This window comes from Enhydra lutris, unplaced genomic scaffold (genome assembly GCF_002288905.1).
Source record: "Enhydra lutris kenyoni isolate GAN:26980312 unplaced genomic scaffold, ASM228890v2 scaffoldscaffold10, whole genome shotgun sequence".
NCBI lineage: Eukaryota > Metazoa > Chordata > Mammalia > Carnivora > Mustelidae > Enhydra > Enhydra lutris.
Window position 1 is genome coordinate 20,456,338 of NW_019154094.1, and position 16,060 is coordinate 20,472,397.

The following is a 16,060-nucleotide window of genomic DNA, read 5'->3' on the forward strand; positions in this document are numbered from 1 at the left end:
TTGCTATAATGGTGTATTTTTAGATGTGATTGACATTTACAAACAGTTGACTTTAAATAAAGCAGTACTGGGCGCCTGGGTGGCTCAGTTGGTTAAGCAACTGCCTTCGGCTCAGGTCATGATCCTGGAGTCCCAGGATCAAGTCCCACATCAGGCCCTCTGCTCATCAGGGAGCTGGCTTCTCCCTCTGCCCCTCGCCCCTAAAAAAAAATAAATAAATAAAAATAAAATAAAATAAAATAAATAAATAAAGCAGTATTTTCCAGGATATGAGTGAATCCAATTAATTGAAGGTCTGGCAAACAAAGACTGAGTTCTCCTATAAAGGACGGAATTCTGTCTCCAGCCTGCAATGCAGAAACTCTGGTTTTCTTGGCTTGGGACTCAAGACTGTAGCATCAACACTTGCCCGAATCCTTTGCCTACCAGCTTGCCCTATGCATTTCAGACTTGCCAGCACCCACAATCATATGAGTCACTCCTTTAAAATAAATTCCTTATATTTATTAAAGTATATATCTTATTAGTTCTGTTTCTCTAGAGAACCCTAATATCCTCTTTTACCCAGCACCTCAGCTTGTAGAAATATATCCAAAGAAAGTTATCATACAATTTATCCAAAGAAAATTATTGTACAAATATCCAAAAATACATGTTCAAGGCATTGTTTTAACAGTTAAAGGTTGGAAACAGTCAAAATGTCCACCCATGGGGGACCATTTAAAAAATTATTGTAAAACTGTGCAATGTAGCTATATAGAACATTCTGGCACTGTAATTTGTCTATCCTGTGCATATTTCACATGACTGTTAAAAAAGGATTTTGTATCCTGTGTATGGTGTTTCTAGATTCAAGTATTTTCAAAGTGTAACAGAATTCATTGTTTTTGCACCACACCCAATGCTCCATGCAATACGTGCCCTCCTTAATACCCACCACCTGGCTCCCCCAACCTCCCACCGCCCCCCTCCCCGTCCCCGTCCCCTTCAAAACCTTCAGGTTGTTTTTCAGAGTCCACAGTCTCTCATGGTTCACCTCCCCTTCCAATTTCCCTCAACTCCCTTCTCCTCTCCATCTCCTCTTATGTAGGGGCGCCTGGGTGGCTCAGCTGTTAAGCCTCTGCTTTCAGCTCAGGTTGTGATCCCAAGGTCCTGGGATCAAGCCCCACATCCGGATTCCTGCTCAGCAGGAAGCCTGCTTCTCTTTCTCCCACTGCCCCTGCTTATGTTCCCTCTCTCACTATCTCTTCTCTCTCTGTCAAACAAATAAATAAAACAATGAATTTTGGAACACCGAAAAAAAAAATTAAATTTTTAAAAAGTGTAGCACATTCATAAAATGTTGGAAAATATTTTAAAAATCCTTAAAAAATTAAAAAATAAGGTAGATCCTCTTTTTTAAAAAAATGTATGTATTAGTCATACTATTAAGTAATAAACAGCAGGTTTAAAAACCCTGTTTGATTTTCATTTTTGTAAGTTGTTAATACTGAGGATGGAATTAAGAAGAAACGTACATTTTCTTCCTATAAACATGTCTGCATTGGCTACATTTATAAAATAGCATATTTTGACTGAATTAATGAATCCAATCAATTTGACCTCAATTTAAACAAAAAGTAAGATCGGACAGATTTCTCCTGCCCTCTCCCATGCCATCTGTGTGTGTTTATTAATAATTATTTTTTGGTCAAATCCTTTACATTGCTTATTTATGAAACATTTCTATACTAATCAAATAAAATGGACAGATAAGCAGTTATCTAGATAGTCAAGTTTTAAAAAGAAAACTCTGGGACGATTTTTGTTTCATAGTTCATTTCAGTCCAGTACCACAGTTCAGGGAAGACAAACAAGATAAGATAAAAAGAATTTTCTCTGCAATATACAGATAATGACCCCATTATCTATTTTACTTTGACAATGTAGATGCAGTCTAAGTTCTCTATGACTCAAATTCTATTTGAAGAAACTAAAATTAATAAGTCATGGGTTCATGATAATGGCAGTACCTCTTTGCAAGCCATTATAATGGGTTTTATAGAGTTTTCCTTCTCTGGGTCCCACTCTAGGACATGCCCTGGCCTCTACAAGTCCATTTCTTTTTAATTGCCTTATAGTCTAACTTTTTATTTTGAAATGTTACAAATTTGTGGGAAATGGGAATGAAATTTGAAAAGATCCTTCTTAGCCTAATAGACTTCCAGTAAGTTGGGTAAGTTTTGTTACGGCCTGTGGAAATGAAAGCCACATGCTGGGGGGACAGTGGTGCACAGAGCGGGCAGTTTCCAGCCATGTCCTTGTGTGTGCAAACATAACAAATTGTGTAGAAAAAAGTACTGTTTGCAGTAACCTTGATTCCGGCTTCCAGTGTCGAGTTCAGTTCTCTCTGCTCAGTATTTATTATTGCTCTCCTTCAAAAAATTATCTTCTCTAATAATAAAATGGAGAGCACAGAAAGTAATGGAAAGTTCCTCCTATGGAGACAATAAACTTCGATACATTTAATACATAATCACATCAAGGAGAAATACCCTTATTGTGTTTAAGAGCAGAAGAACAGTATTTTGTCTTTCACTTTGTTTTTGTCTTTTAAGAAAACGTTTTTAGTGAATATATGCGGTTGTTGCAAGAGATGAAGCTGTCCTTGATTCAATTAAGGTTACGACAAAGATGTCTGGAAAATGAAGCTCGCTGGCTAAAAGTGCTATTTACCTGAAGATAAGGAAGTTGGGGATGAGCTCTTAGGTCTAGCAGACAGGAGTGCAGGTCCACAGACCTTCCTGGGAACAAACAGAGTCATTAGAATCCCTGAGACCCTCTTAGGATGTTTGTGAACTGGATTGTTTTCTATTTTTGCTTGCTTTGATGTTGGGTAGAGTCTAGTAATGACCCTTTTAGTTAACAGAGGCATCCTGCATGTACTGATACTCCTGGTCAGCGAGTCCTGCATCTCGGACAAACTCTCTCCCTTCTCCTTTGCAAGCTGAAGGCTTCAAACTTGTTTATGACTTGAGCAACCCAAGTCCAAGTACCGGGGCCTTCTCTCAGTTCTCACTGCAATGGGCATATTTCTCAAGACTGTTCCCAGTCCCCACCTTGTCCCATCTTCTGCCCTTTCCACCCCAAATAGATCCTATACCGGCAGCCCTGTGATGTCATTCTCCCCAGATCTTGACCATAGTATGGAAATAGGCCTCACGATGAGCTGGTAGCATAAAGGGGAACCTTGCTGTAATCAATATGCAAGTCCTTCAAACCAGTTTGCAATCGACCTCCTAGAAAATCTCCGTTCCCATACCTCATGACTCATTGTTTAGCTTCTCCAATGACTCGCCATGGAGCTCAACACATCCCCCTCCCCAACTCAGAAGGACTTGAGCATAATGGAGAATTCAGGAGTTTGGAAATCTAAGAGATGAAATTTGCATAAGTAAAAAAAAAAAAACCAAACCAAACCCTCAGAGTTGTTTTCCAAGTTTGCCTCTTCTCTCTGCCAAGTGGGTGATCTTTGATGATTCTTTCGAGATGACTGAGCTCCAACTTCCTCATCTATAGAATGGAGAAGTTTTCTGAAGAGAAAAAATGAGATGTAGTGTGTGAATGTGTTGCTAAACTTCCAGGATTTTGTCGTGATTTATGCTGTGAGTCATACAGGCTGAGCACGTAGAGGTGTGTGTGTGAGTGGGTACATGCACACACAAACACATTTATTATACAGACACATATGGCTAGTGAGAGAAAAGTCCGTGTAAAACCAGACAAATGCCAATATTTCATATTGTGAAGAGAGGAAAAAATGGAGCAAGAAGATTAAAGTCTCTATCAACTGATAAAAGGATTGAAACAGGGGCTGCAGAAAAATGGTCAAGCAGAGAGAAACGTGCTTAGCACCACAATGTGCCAGTTGCCCTCTGATCTTCCCTTGGCCACTGTGATTCTGGCTATGAGAAATTCAGCGACAGCAGTTTGCTCCCCAAAGCCCTTACAGCTTCCTACATTTGCTCCTGGGAGATCACCACCGTCGGGACATGTCATTGTTGTCTCTCCCTGAGCCACCCCCAGATGCTCTGTTATGAGCTTTAGTCCTCTGTTCTTCCACAGCAGGTGAAAGATATGGTCAATAACTTCAAAAGTCTTGCTACCAGATGCCCAAGATGGTACCCTATTCCCTAAAGAGGAATCTGTGCCTCCGAGTTCTAAATATTTTACTTTGTATAAAGAACCCCAGGTACTACAGTGATCACAATTTCAGTGCACGATGCATGCAGGTTCATCGGCTCTCTACTTGCTTCTGAGGCAAATGTTAGAGTAACCCAGGTCCGTATTTGGAAAATGGGCAGTTTTTAATGACTTCCTCTTGACTGGTCTGCAGGGATTCAACTCTGTTATTGCTGAGTGCCTTGTACAATGCTGGATTCACATACTTCAAGGTAGAAGCACAAGGAATGTTGGTTTAGAATCCTATTCAGTATAAGTCATCTGCACACCATTAGATTAGAAGGCTCAGCCATTCTTATATAGACATTCAACTGATAATCTAATGACGCTACAACTTCTGAAGCAGAGGGGCAGAAAGGTACAGTAGTTACTGGTGTAGCCTCCACCTAATCGCTCACATCCGAGACTCACCCCTGCCCTTCACTAGCCACATGACCTCAGGCAAACTCATTGCGCACTCAGTCTCCACATCTGTATAACGGTCCTAGTAATAACACCTACCTAAGAAAGGTGTTCCAAGCTTAGTGAGAAACAGGTCTGTAAAGAAGCTCGCACAATGTGTGGAGGTTGAAAAATGTCCATGTTTGTTATAAACATTTTTATTCATAAAGCAATGCCGATTTGCTTAATAGGTACATTTGCAGTCCCTTTTAGTGTCATTGAAGCAGCAGTAAAAAGTTTAAAAGACTGTGTTTAAGCATTAGTAAAAAAATTTTTTAAAAATCTACTCTAGGGACGCCTGGGTGGCTCAGTTGGTTAAGCAGCTGCCTTCGGCTCAGGTCATGATCCCAGTGTCCTGGGATCGAGTCCCACATCGGGCTCCTTGCTCGTCAGGGAGCCTGCTTCTCCCTCTGCCTCTGCCTGCCATTCTGTCTGCCTGTGCTCGCTCTCTCTCTGACAAATAAATAAATAAAATCTTTAAAAAAAAAAAAAAAAAAGTTAAAAAAAAAAAATAAAAATCTACTCTAACATGGAGGCTTTTCTTTGGTAGACACAGTGCAGTAAAATCCAATGAAATTCAATTACCCCTTGATTGACTCAGGTCAACCCAGAAGGGAATTATACATTTGAAATCAACAAAATTGCATTTGGTCCCTTTTGCAGGCTCAGCAGTTGCTCCCTGATGAGTTCCTCACAAGATCAGAGGTGGCCCCACTGGCTTCCAGAGTCTGTCAGCTAGCACACTCGATCTGTACAGAACAGTTTTTTCCTTGTTAGATTCTAAATGAATGGTATTTGCTTCCAAAATTATTACAGCTACCAAACGCATGCTGACTACAAAAATCTCTCCCTCCAAAACAAATCATACATATTTATGCATGTATATGTACTAGATGCTTAAAAGAGCCTCTCTGTTAAAATATATGTTTAGTCATACATATCATCATATAGCATTAAAAATGTTCAGCCATGTGAATTATTATACTCAGACCGTTTCGAGCTGACGTGTTCTTTCTTTATAAATGATCCCTACTCCCTTCCACAGAATAGCATTAGCTTGGAACTTCTCTTTCCCCTTGTTCTCTTGATTTCACCCCAGTGTGACTGGTGGGCTAAATATCAAGCTGTAAATCACTGGCGTTAATAAGCAGATTTGTTAGTGATTTTTGTGCATGTGTGCCTTGTGCAGATAGCCACAGTTCACATTTACCGTAAAGCAACGTAGTAACTTGATGATAAGGGAAATGTTGATATTCAGCTGATTGCATAGGGAAAAAAAAAAACAAACCACCCAATTCTTTTATTCTCCTGTTCCCTGCTTCCCTCACCACACACAAAGACTGCAGACCCAGTCTGTGTATCCCAGGAACTGGGGTGTTGGAAGCACTGCTGACCCGGCATCTGGAAAGCCAGTGTGCCTGTCTCTGAACAGTTGCAGCAGGTGACATGGCCCTGCCTGCTATTTTTGTTTTATATGTTGTTTATTGCAGGAAAATCTTTCCAAACTTTATCTTATGATAAAGACCCAAATTTATAACCTGGCCCACTCTGCCCCACGGTGAGGGCCCCGGAGGACTTCTTTGTCTCACTGGATACCACTCGTTCTCTTTTCCTGCCATGTTCCAATTTTCCAGGACATAGTTCATCTCTTCCCATGTGCAATGCTCCTGCCCTATGCAGGATCTTGGTACCTGCTCTTTCTTACCTATTTTTTGACAGTTTTATTGAGATATAATCCACATATGCTACAGTTCATTCCCTTAAAATGGACACCTTGATGGTTTTTGGTCTATTCACAGAATTGTACATCCATCACTTAGAACATTTTCATGGCCCAAAAAAGAAATCGCATATCCCTTAGCCATCATCCCCAATTCTAGAATCCCCATCACCACCACCCCCAGCCCTAGGCAAATGCTAGCCTACCCGTTGTCTCCAGAGATTGGACTTTTCTAAAAGAACATTCCTACAAATGGAATCCTACAATGGGTGGTCCTTTCTGACTGACTTCTTCCACTTAGCAGAAGGTTCTCAAGGTCTGTCCATGTTGGAACGTGTGTCGGCACTTCGTTCCTTCTCAACAATAGATAATATTCCACTGTACAGAGGCACCACATTTTATCTACCCATTCATCAGTTGACAGACTTTCTGACTATTACGAATAGTGCTGCTATGAGCATTCCTGTTTCATTTCCCGAGTACAAGCTTTTATGCAGACAAATGTTACCCTTGCTCTTGGGTATGTATCTAGAAGCAGAAGGGCTGGGTCACGGGCTAACTCTATGTTTAACCATTTGAAAAACTGCCAGGCTGTTTTTCCAAAATGGCTGCCCCATTTTACATTTCCACCGGCAATATATGGAAGTCCCAATCTGTCTAATAAAACTCATATTCCAGTTCTATCTTGTTATTCTTACCCAGTTTTACCAACAATTGTGATTCCAGTCTCATACCCTTTTTCATTGTAGCCTACTAGATAGAGAGTCACATTTCACTGTGTTTTCATTCTTAACTTTTGATCTGGATAATTTCTGCCCATTTTTCAAGCAGCAGATTAAAATTCCATAGGGGATCTTACCTTGACCCCCACCCCCACCCCAGACTAGCCTTGGGGTCCTCTCAGGAAACCTATCTTTTCCATCTACATTTGAAGTTCCATATGGGCAAGGCCCCTCCTATGCTCCTTACTGTACCTCGGCATCTCGCTATTGTGTGAACTACAAGCCACTTGCTAAAAATTTGTGGAATAATGACATATACAAAATAACAAGGAAAAGGTGTACATTATCTGAAAATCACCTGTATGAGAATTATTGGCATGATAACCTTTTAAAGCTATTTCATTTTTCATCATTCCCACAGGCCAAACCATTGGGAAACATTTTAATATCTCTGGCAAGGGGAGGAAAGGAACTCTACAATGTAACCATGACGAATGCTTCTATTTTCCTGAATCGTACCGAACCGTACCCCTTTCTGGTTGATAAGAAACAGGAGGAACCTCAATATTTACAAGCAAGATCAAGTAGACTGTGTAGACAGCTCTCTCTTAAGTCAAGCAATAAATAGAAAAGACTGGGTTTCTCAGAAATACGGAGCTCAGGGGGACTGGACTTCCCTGCACTGGTTGTCCCTAGAGATTGTGGTTGAGTAGGACAAGGCCCTGGAATGTACATTTTTAACAAGGCCTCTAGCGATTGCAATGCTAGTGACCCATGAGCTTCACTTGGAGGAAACGTTCATCCTGTTTGATATTCTCATCATTTAACAGAAACCAGTTAATGCAGAAGTTAAAAATTCAAGCTCTGGAGTCAGGCACAGATTTAAATCCCTGCTGAATTTACTAACTATGTGGCTTAGGACAAATTACTTAATCTTTCTAAGACCAATTTCTTATTCTGTAAAGGGGGAGGGGGCAATAAAGTGCCTACGTCACAGGGTTGCCATGGGCATTCAATTAAATAATGAGTATAAAACACAATACCTGGTACACAAGAAATGCTTCAATATTGGGGCACTTGATTGGCTCAGTTGGCTGAGCATCTGACTCTTGGTTTTGGCTCAGGTCATGATCTCATGGGTCATGGGATTGAGCCCCACATGGGGCTCCATGCTCAGCAGGGAGTCTGCTTGAAGAGTCTCTCCCTCTGCACCTCCCTCTGCTTGCTTTCTCTTCTCTCTCAAATAAATAAATGAAATATTAAAAAAGGAAAGAAAGAAAGAAATGCCCAATGTTAGTAACTATTGTTACTACTATTTTATCATTATATTACTGTATAAAGTATAAGAGAAAGTACACAACAAATCTGTTTTAAAGGGATCAGTTTTGCTCAATAAGAAAAATACTTTCTAGTATTAATTGGGAAATTACCAGGTTCATCAATGGCTTTATCATTATTGTTGCTTTCATAGATAATTTTCCAAGTGGTATTTGCTGATATCCCTCCTATGGCTATTTCTGAGCACCTCCATAATACTCAAGGAATAATTTAGTTATTTCTTATGAAGCAGAATTTTGGCTCCTATATTAAATTATAGTTTACCACCTAGTTCACAACATGAGCTACTATACTGGATTTCCTTAGGTGTCATTTGTTAAGCAGAAAGTATTACCTCCAAATCTTATTTCTCTCTGTTAGGTAATATATTGAGTCTGAATGCCTGATAGAAATTACTCTGTAAAATAGAAGTTCTAAAGTTCAATCAAATCAGTATTGATCCATCATCTTACAGAATCAAGAATGTTCATTCATTTATCCAAGTCCTGTATACTGAGTGCCTAACAAGGGTCAGGCATTCAGGATATACAGAGAAGAAAATCAAGATGCCACCCTCATGGAAATCTTTGCAGAAAGATGGCGTCTTCACGCCCTTTCCGTGAGGTAATTAAATACATCATCAAGATAGTGTGACTAGTGATGAGTGCTATGAATGATGTTCATCAGGATGATGGGATAGAAAATGTCTACGGGAAAGGAGCTATTTTAGATTAATAGGAAAAGGCTCTCCCAGGAGATGACTTTTGAATACCAACAAGGAGCCAGCCGTGGAAAATGTCAGGGGACAGGCGATTGAAGAAAAGAGAACATTCAACCAAATGACCTTAAGCCTGGCTCGGTCTCCTGTGCCTTATAAAGAGTCTCGTTTCCTCTGGCACTTTAGGTTGCATCAGGTGACCTTTGAGGTGCCCACCTGCGAGGGGAAGGAGCGGCAGAAGCTGGCACTGACTGGTGACTCCTCGTCTTCCGCCGAGTTCTTCGTCACGGTCGCTGTCTTCGCCTTCCTCTATTCCCTGGCCGCCACCGTCGTTTACATTTTCTTCCAGAACAAGTATCGGGAGAACAACCGCGGCCCGCTCGTCGTAAGTGGTTCACTTCTTGCAGTAACCCTGTCCGTCCCCTCGGATTTCTTTCCCTTGGCTTGAAGGGCTTTGGAGTTGGGCAAGCCCTGGGGGCAGGGTTTTTGTTTTGTTTTTTGGGGCGTTGGGGGGGGTTGTTTTGTTTTAAATCACATTCTTTTTCATCCACATCTCTTGGATCTAACACAGAAGCATGATGTCTGCCATTCTTTTGCACCCCCGAATTGGAAAAGCATCACGAGACATGCTAGAAACCCTTCTGAAATAAATGGTTGGAAATCTCATGAGATCAAGGGAAGATGAGTGAGGCTTACTGCAGATTTATTTATAATTCCAGCATTATGGAGCCAGCCAACCATTTTTCTCACTGGTCACTTAGTGTGACTTGTGCTTATTTGAATGGATTGTTCGGTTAGTATATGATAGACTGGCCATAGAGGCTTCCATCTCTGAGCCCCCATCCCTATCCCCAGCAATCTCTCTAAATCTCTCTCTCTTTCCACCACTGACCCTCCTCCTACTTTCTTTTTCCTTGTACACTGGTCCAAGGACTCACATGGACAAAACCAGTATAGCCCAGGATATCCCGATAGGGGGACACACACACACACACCTACAGGGCACAACAACTCTCAGAGGGGCACAAGAGTGTGGAGTAATTTTTTAAAATTTTTATATATTTTTTTAACATATAATGTATTATTAGCCCCAGGGGTACAGGTCTGTGAATCGCTAGTTTTACACTTCACGGCATAGTGTGAGTAATTTTTAAGGAAATACATTTTAAATTTCTCAACCTTCACGTATACACTTGTCTTTATCTGAGAATGCTCTGCATATAAAAATACTTGGCTGCTTCTTCCTTAATTACCTACTCCCATTTTATAAAAGAAAACCATCCATCTTCTCCATCCCAGATATCACCACACAATACACTGCTAGGAGGCAAAACTTTTCAGGTGCTAATGAAAAAGGGCCCATTTGAAATATTGGTGTTGGTGTTGACGAAAGTGAGTTATTTTAATGCCTGGGTAATGTACTCTTTTGCATATAAGGAGGTTTCCAAATTTTTTACTTCAATAAAATTGAAAGTCTTAATCTACTCATCAACTGATAGACCATTAAAAAATACCTTTTGATGACAGATCACTATGTGATCAGGACATATAACTCAGAAGAAATTCAAGGAAATTCATGACATTGCTATAACAAAACTCCATCTGTTCTCATCTACTCATTTATGCGAGCAGGGTTTCTCAACACATCTGTAAGATGAAAAATGGGGAGAGAATTTATGCTGAATCATGGCCCATTCTAGAAATGATGTTTGTTCCCCCCAAAGTATGCAAACTAATTGTAGAAAAAAATAGGCCCAGATATTTCTAATAAAATTTTTACTTTTTAAATTTAATAATTATCAAATGTATAATATATGTTGTTTGGGATAATTGTTCATTAATAATATTTATTAACAATATCGCCCAATCCCAAGTAAATTTTTGACACTTAAAGCATTAGAATCATGGGCAAAAAGTTATTTAAGCCTATGTACATATTTGTGTTACAAAGAATATAATAAGTGACCAGTAAAATGCTTTCCAGTATAAAAAATATTATATTATACTATGTGAGGAAAGTACAATGGAAATACAAATTCATAGAGAGTGAAAAGAACATGTAAAATTCCGACTGTTAAAGAGAACTTTTATATTAATTTTTTAATGGAAGACAGAGAGTATCAAATAATGACTTCATTGGATTCATTTAAAAATGGACACAGTGTGTACATTTTAAAATATCAATATATATGCCAGAAATGATGTTTTTTGAGCTATTTAGATTTTTAATAAAAACAAAATTAGCTGTTTCAACTTCATACAAGTAAGAACCCAATTTTTCAAAATTCTTTTAGGGGGTAAAATAGATTTTACAGATATCTAATCTAATCAATATATTATGGAGACCTGAACTTTAAAATAAACACATTGTGAAAGGTAATTGTAATAAATCCCCATTTGCAGAGCTTTGTGATTAAGTATGAAAGCCCCCCAAAATTCAAATTTTTAGCACTTTAATATGTTATCTCCGAAGAAGCAGAGTAATGAACTTGAATTTGTGGACAAGTGTCTTTTCTTTTTCTCCCAAAGTGGAGCTAATAGCCTTATTGGTTTTAAAATACTTTTTAAGAGTCACCTAACTTGGGCTTAGCCTTTCCATGATGTGCAGATAGATACACAGAAGAGATTGCGATATATGAATCACAGAACCAAGGTGCATGCATCCATTCCTGGGTGTGTGTAGACCAGGTTACAAAATTCTAAAGTCTAAGGAACTCTCCTGACTTCCTAAGAGAAGTTGACTCAGCTACTTTGCTCACAAAGTGGAAAAAGATCTATTTTGCTATATAAAACCACATTCTCCTCATATGAGATAATCTTGTGAAGGCATGCTACTTCATCTCTGTGTAAATATTCTCTCCCATCAAGTAGGATATAATGAAATCCTGAATTGTGTACTACGCTGGGTAGGTTCTGTTTTATTACATCGTGGGAGAAGGGGAGGGGCAGGGGAGATAATTCTAGTCATAAAAAAGGAAAGGCTCCTAGATGAAACTTCTGTGATATTAAAAACCTGATGTGCTCATTACTTAGCAGATGAGAGTTAATTTAAAAATGAGCCTGAGTCCTAAGAGTCACAGAGGCAGAATGGCTATGGAGGGTCCACAGGACGCCATTACAACCGCAAATGGCAAACCATATCAATTCTGGCCCCACCATGATGAGGGCACAGTTGGGGAATAAAGAGTGAGCTATTATACCCACCCTTAATGGTTAGTTAGCAAGTTACAAAAAATTCACACTGTGAACAAGATCTCAAAAAGAGGATTCAAACATAAAAAAAAAAAAGTTCAAATGCTATGTTAACAATAATGGTACCCATTTTAAGTCAATCCTACTTATTCGGAAAGATGGCTACTGATAATGACTTGGTCACCTCAGTTCTTGTTGTCATCTATTCTTTTTTGTTGTTGCTTTGTTTTTAGCAAAACTCAGATTTTTTTCTTTATTCTGTAATTTTCCGCAGTAGGGAAACGACAAAGTTACCACATGATGCTGATATGAACTAATTCAAGCAGTTTAAAGAAGTCAGGGATCCTCTTAAACAGGTTCACGTCTAGAAATTAACAATTTCCCATCTTATTCTATAATCTTCTAGGACATGACATTACACATCATGCATAGATAAGATTAACATGTAGGAAAGGGATGAGGTTGGTAACGATGTTGGTAATAAGAATAACAATAATAGGGGTGCCTGGGTGGCTCAGTGGGTTAAAGCCTCTGCCTTGAGCTCAGGTCATGATCCCAGGGTCCCAGGATTGAGCCCCGCATCGGGCTCTCAGCTCAGCTGGGAGCCTGCTTCCCCCCGCCTCTCTCTCTGCCTGCCTCTCTGCCTACTTGTGATCTCTGTCTGTCAAATAAATAAATAAAATCTTAAAAAAAAAAAAAGAATAACAATAATATCTACTGGTATTGATTATCTACTATGCGTAAAGCTAACAGTCACAACAACCCTAGCTTATGTTTTTTTTTTTTTAAGATTTTATTTATTTATTTATTTGTCAGAGAGAAGGAGAGAGAGAGAGCACACAAACAGGCAGAGGGGCAGAGAGAGAAGCAGGCTCCCTGCCGAGCAAGGAGCCCGATGCGGGACTCGATCCCAGGAACCTGGGATCATGACCTGAGCCGAAGGCAGTGGCTTAACCCACTGAGCCACTCAGGCATCCCCCTAGCTTATGTTATTATTCACATGTAAAGATGAGGAAAGGGAGGCTGGGAGAGATCACCTGACTCCCCCAGGTCACATCACTATTAGAGGGTCGAACGTTTGAGACCAGGTCTCCAACTCCAGGGCCCAAATTTTATAACCACCATGCAAGAGGGTCGAAATTCCTGGCAGGCAATGTTCTATGAAATGAGAAGGGTGGGGATGAGTAAGACCAGTTGGTTTATACACCTGGACGGCTCCTACATTGTCTTACTCTGGATATAGAGAAACCAAACCTTATAACCCCTAGACTTTTCTGCTCATTTGATGTCATCGACGTTTTTCATTTGCCTTCAAAATCTATTAGGAGTCCTGGTATGCCTGCCATAAAGCTATGATGCTAGAATCGTAGGGTTCTGCTTGTGCTACTGTTTATCTCTGTTGCACATGGAAGACGACAGTGACAGAAAACAAGCTTTTTAAATTCCCAGGTTCCATGGGTATTATAAATCAGAGATTATCAGGACTGATTCCTATCCCTTTGCAAGCAGTCGTGAACAATTTCAGACAGACTGGGGCCATGCTTACCAATGGCAACTTTCTGAAAAGATCTATTTCTACTGAATATGCTTAACAAGATGGTACACGTTTAAGTAAAAATGGAAATAAGAATGTCTTCAGAAGTAACATAATTGTTAATGATGCTTAATAACCCAGTAGCCAGAAAATCGGCCCAAAAGAATCAGCCGGCTACTGTACAGCACTACAGTGCATGCCTTCTTGTACATATGAATAAATGACGGTTCTCAGAGAGCAGAGACGGCCACCTGAATCATGGCATGATTGTGAATTGAAATGTCAATGTGGGTTAGATCATTTTGACCTGCTCCTTAGAGTATCCTTTTAAAGCCCATCTCCTGCCTAGATGTCTGTGTCGGGATATTCTGAGCCATTTTCAGATCTCATGTCAAATAGTGACACTGTGAAGCCTTTAGAGTTTCTTCATGTTAATGTAAAGTCAGTTTTAAAAAATATCTTACAGGGCTGACAGAGTGCTCTAAGAATGAATGTATAACACACACTGTCTCACATTTTGGTAAATCCTGGTTTGAAGAGGTTTGGTTTAAAGTAACTACTCTAGGAGTTAAGGAGAATCAATCTCCACTTCAAGATTTTGTGGAAAAGGAAAAAGCTCTCTGATTTTCCTATAAAGCTCTGATTTTCCCAGAAAGGTTGACCGAAGGCAGTTTATGGGACTAGCGGTGCTAAGCTGTTGCCGGCACACAGTGATGTCGTGATTCACATTTGTTTACGTTCTGTGCATTCTACGTATTTTCCCATCTAACCTCAGAACAAGCCTGAGAGAGAAGGAGCGCAATTAGAATCGGCCCCATTCTATGGATTCAATTAACCACCTCTTTACTGAGCACCTGGTGTTGGAAAATGTGTCCCTGGGAGATTAGAAACCTTGCCTGTTGTCAGAGAGGTGAACGGCAGAAGGACTCAGACTCTTTAGTCCAGTGATCTTGAGGGTAATGGCTAAGCTCTACAGTCCTGGATTTTAATCCCCCATATGACCTGTAACAGTATGAAGTGTGTTACTTCAACTGAAGAACAAAGCTAGTAACAATACACACATCTTGGGGCTGCTGAAAGGAAAGGAGGAGTTAGTACCTACAAGCCGCTTTGCACAGGGAAAGGCACACAGTAAGTGGTAAATTAACAGCATCTCACTGCCGCACTATTATTGCCATCAATTAAAAAAAAATTTTTTTTAATTAACATATCATGGGGGCGCCTGGGTGGCCTAGTGGGTTAAAGCCTCTGCCTTCGGCTTGGGTCATGATCTCGGGGTCCTGGAATCGAGCCCCGCATCAGGCTCTCTGCTCAGCGGGGAGCCTGCTTCCTCCTCTCTCTCTGCCTGCCTCTCTGCCTACTTGTGATCTCTGTCTGTCAAATAAATAATAAATAAAAAATCTAAAAAAAAAATTAACATATCATGTATTATTTGCCCCAGGGGTCCAGGTCTGTGATTCATCATGCTTACACAGTTCATAGCACTCACCATAGCACGTACCCTCCCCAATGTCCATAACCCAACCACCCTCTCCCTACCCCCCTCCCCACCCCCACAACCCCCAGTTTTTTTTGTGAGATTAAAAGTCTCTTACGGTTTGTCTCCCTCCCAATCCCATCTTGTTTCATTTTTTCCTTCCCTACCTCCCAAACACCCCACTCTGTCTCTCAACTTCCTCATATCAGGGAGATCATATGACATTTGTCTTTCTCTGATTGACTTATTTCACTCAGCATAATACTTTCTAGTTCCATCCACGTCATTGCAAATGGCAAGATTTCATTTCTTTTGATGGCTGCATAGTATTCCATTGTATATATATACCACATCTTCTTTAGCCAATTATCTGTTGATGGACATTTAGGTTCTTTCCATAGTTTGGCTACTGTGGACATTGCTGCTATAAACATTCGGGTGCACGTGCCCCTTCGGATCACTACATTTGTACCTTTAGGGTAAATACCCAGTAGTTATTGCCATTACTTTTAATCACTCTCTTGCCCATTACTGGGTAGAACCTTAGCCACATAAAGGAAATTGCAGGCAGTTTCCTTTAACTGCCAGCAGCCCTCTCAATGCTACTTTGCTCCCCAAACATTCTCTTCTCCCCAATTCCCCTAGGGATAGAGCTGGACTCAGGACTGCTTCTAAGACAACAGTTGGGTGGTTGAGCCACCCAGTGAACCTTTCTATC

At 40.2% G+C, this 16,060-nt stretch overlaps 1 protein-coding gene across 2 annotated transcripts in view; it reads left to right on the forward strand.

Moving 5' to 3' along the window:
• Window positions 1-16,060, forward strand: part of LOC111144220 (synaptoporin) — a 315,398-nt gene that overhangs the window by 255,792 nt on the left and 43,546 nt on the right. For both annotated transcript variants that reach the window (XM_022498431.1, XM_022498432.1), the window contains one exon: window positions 9,326-9,524. In XM_022498431.1, coding sequence (XP_022354139.1) covers window positions 9,326-9,524 — 199 coding nt within the window. The remainder of the gene's footprint in view (window positions 1-9,325; window positions 9,525-16,060) is intronic.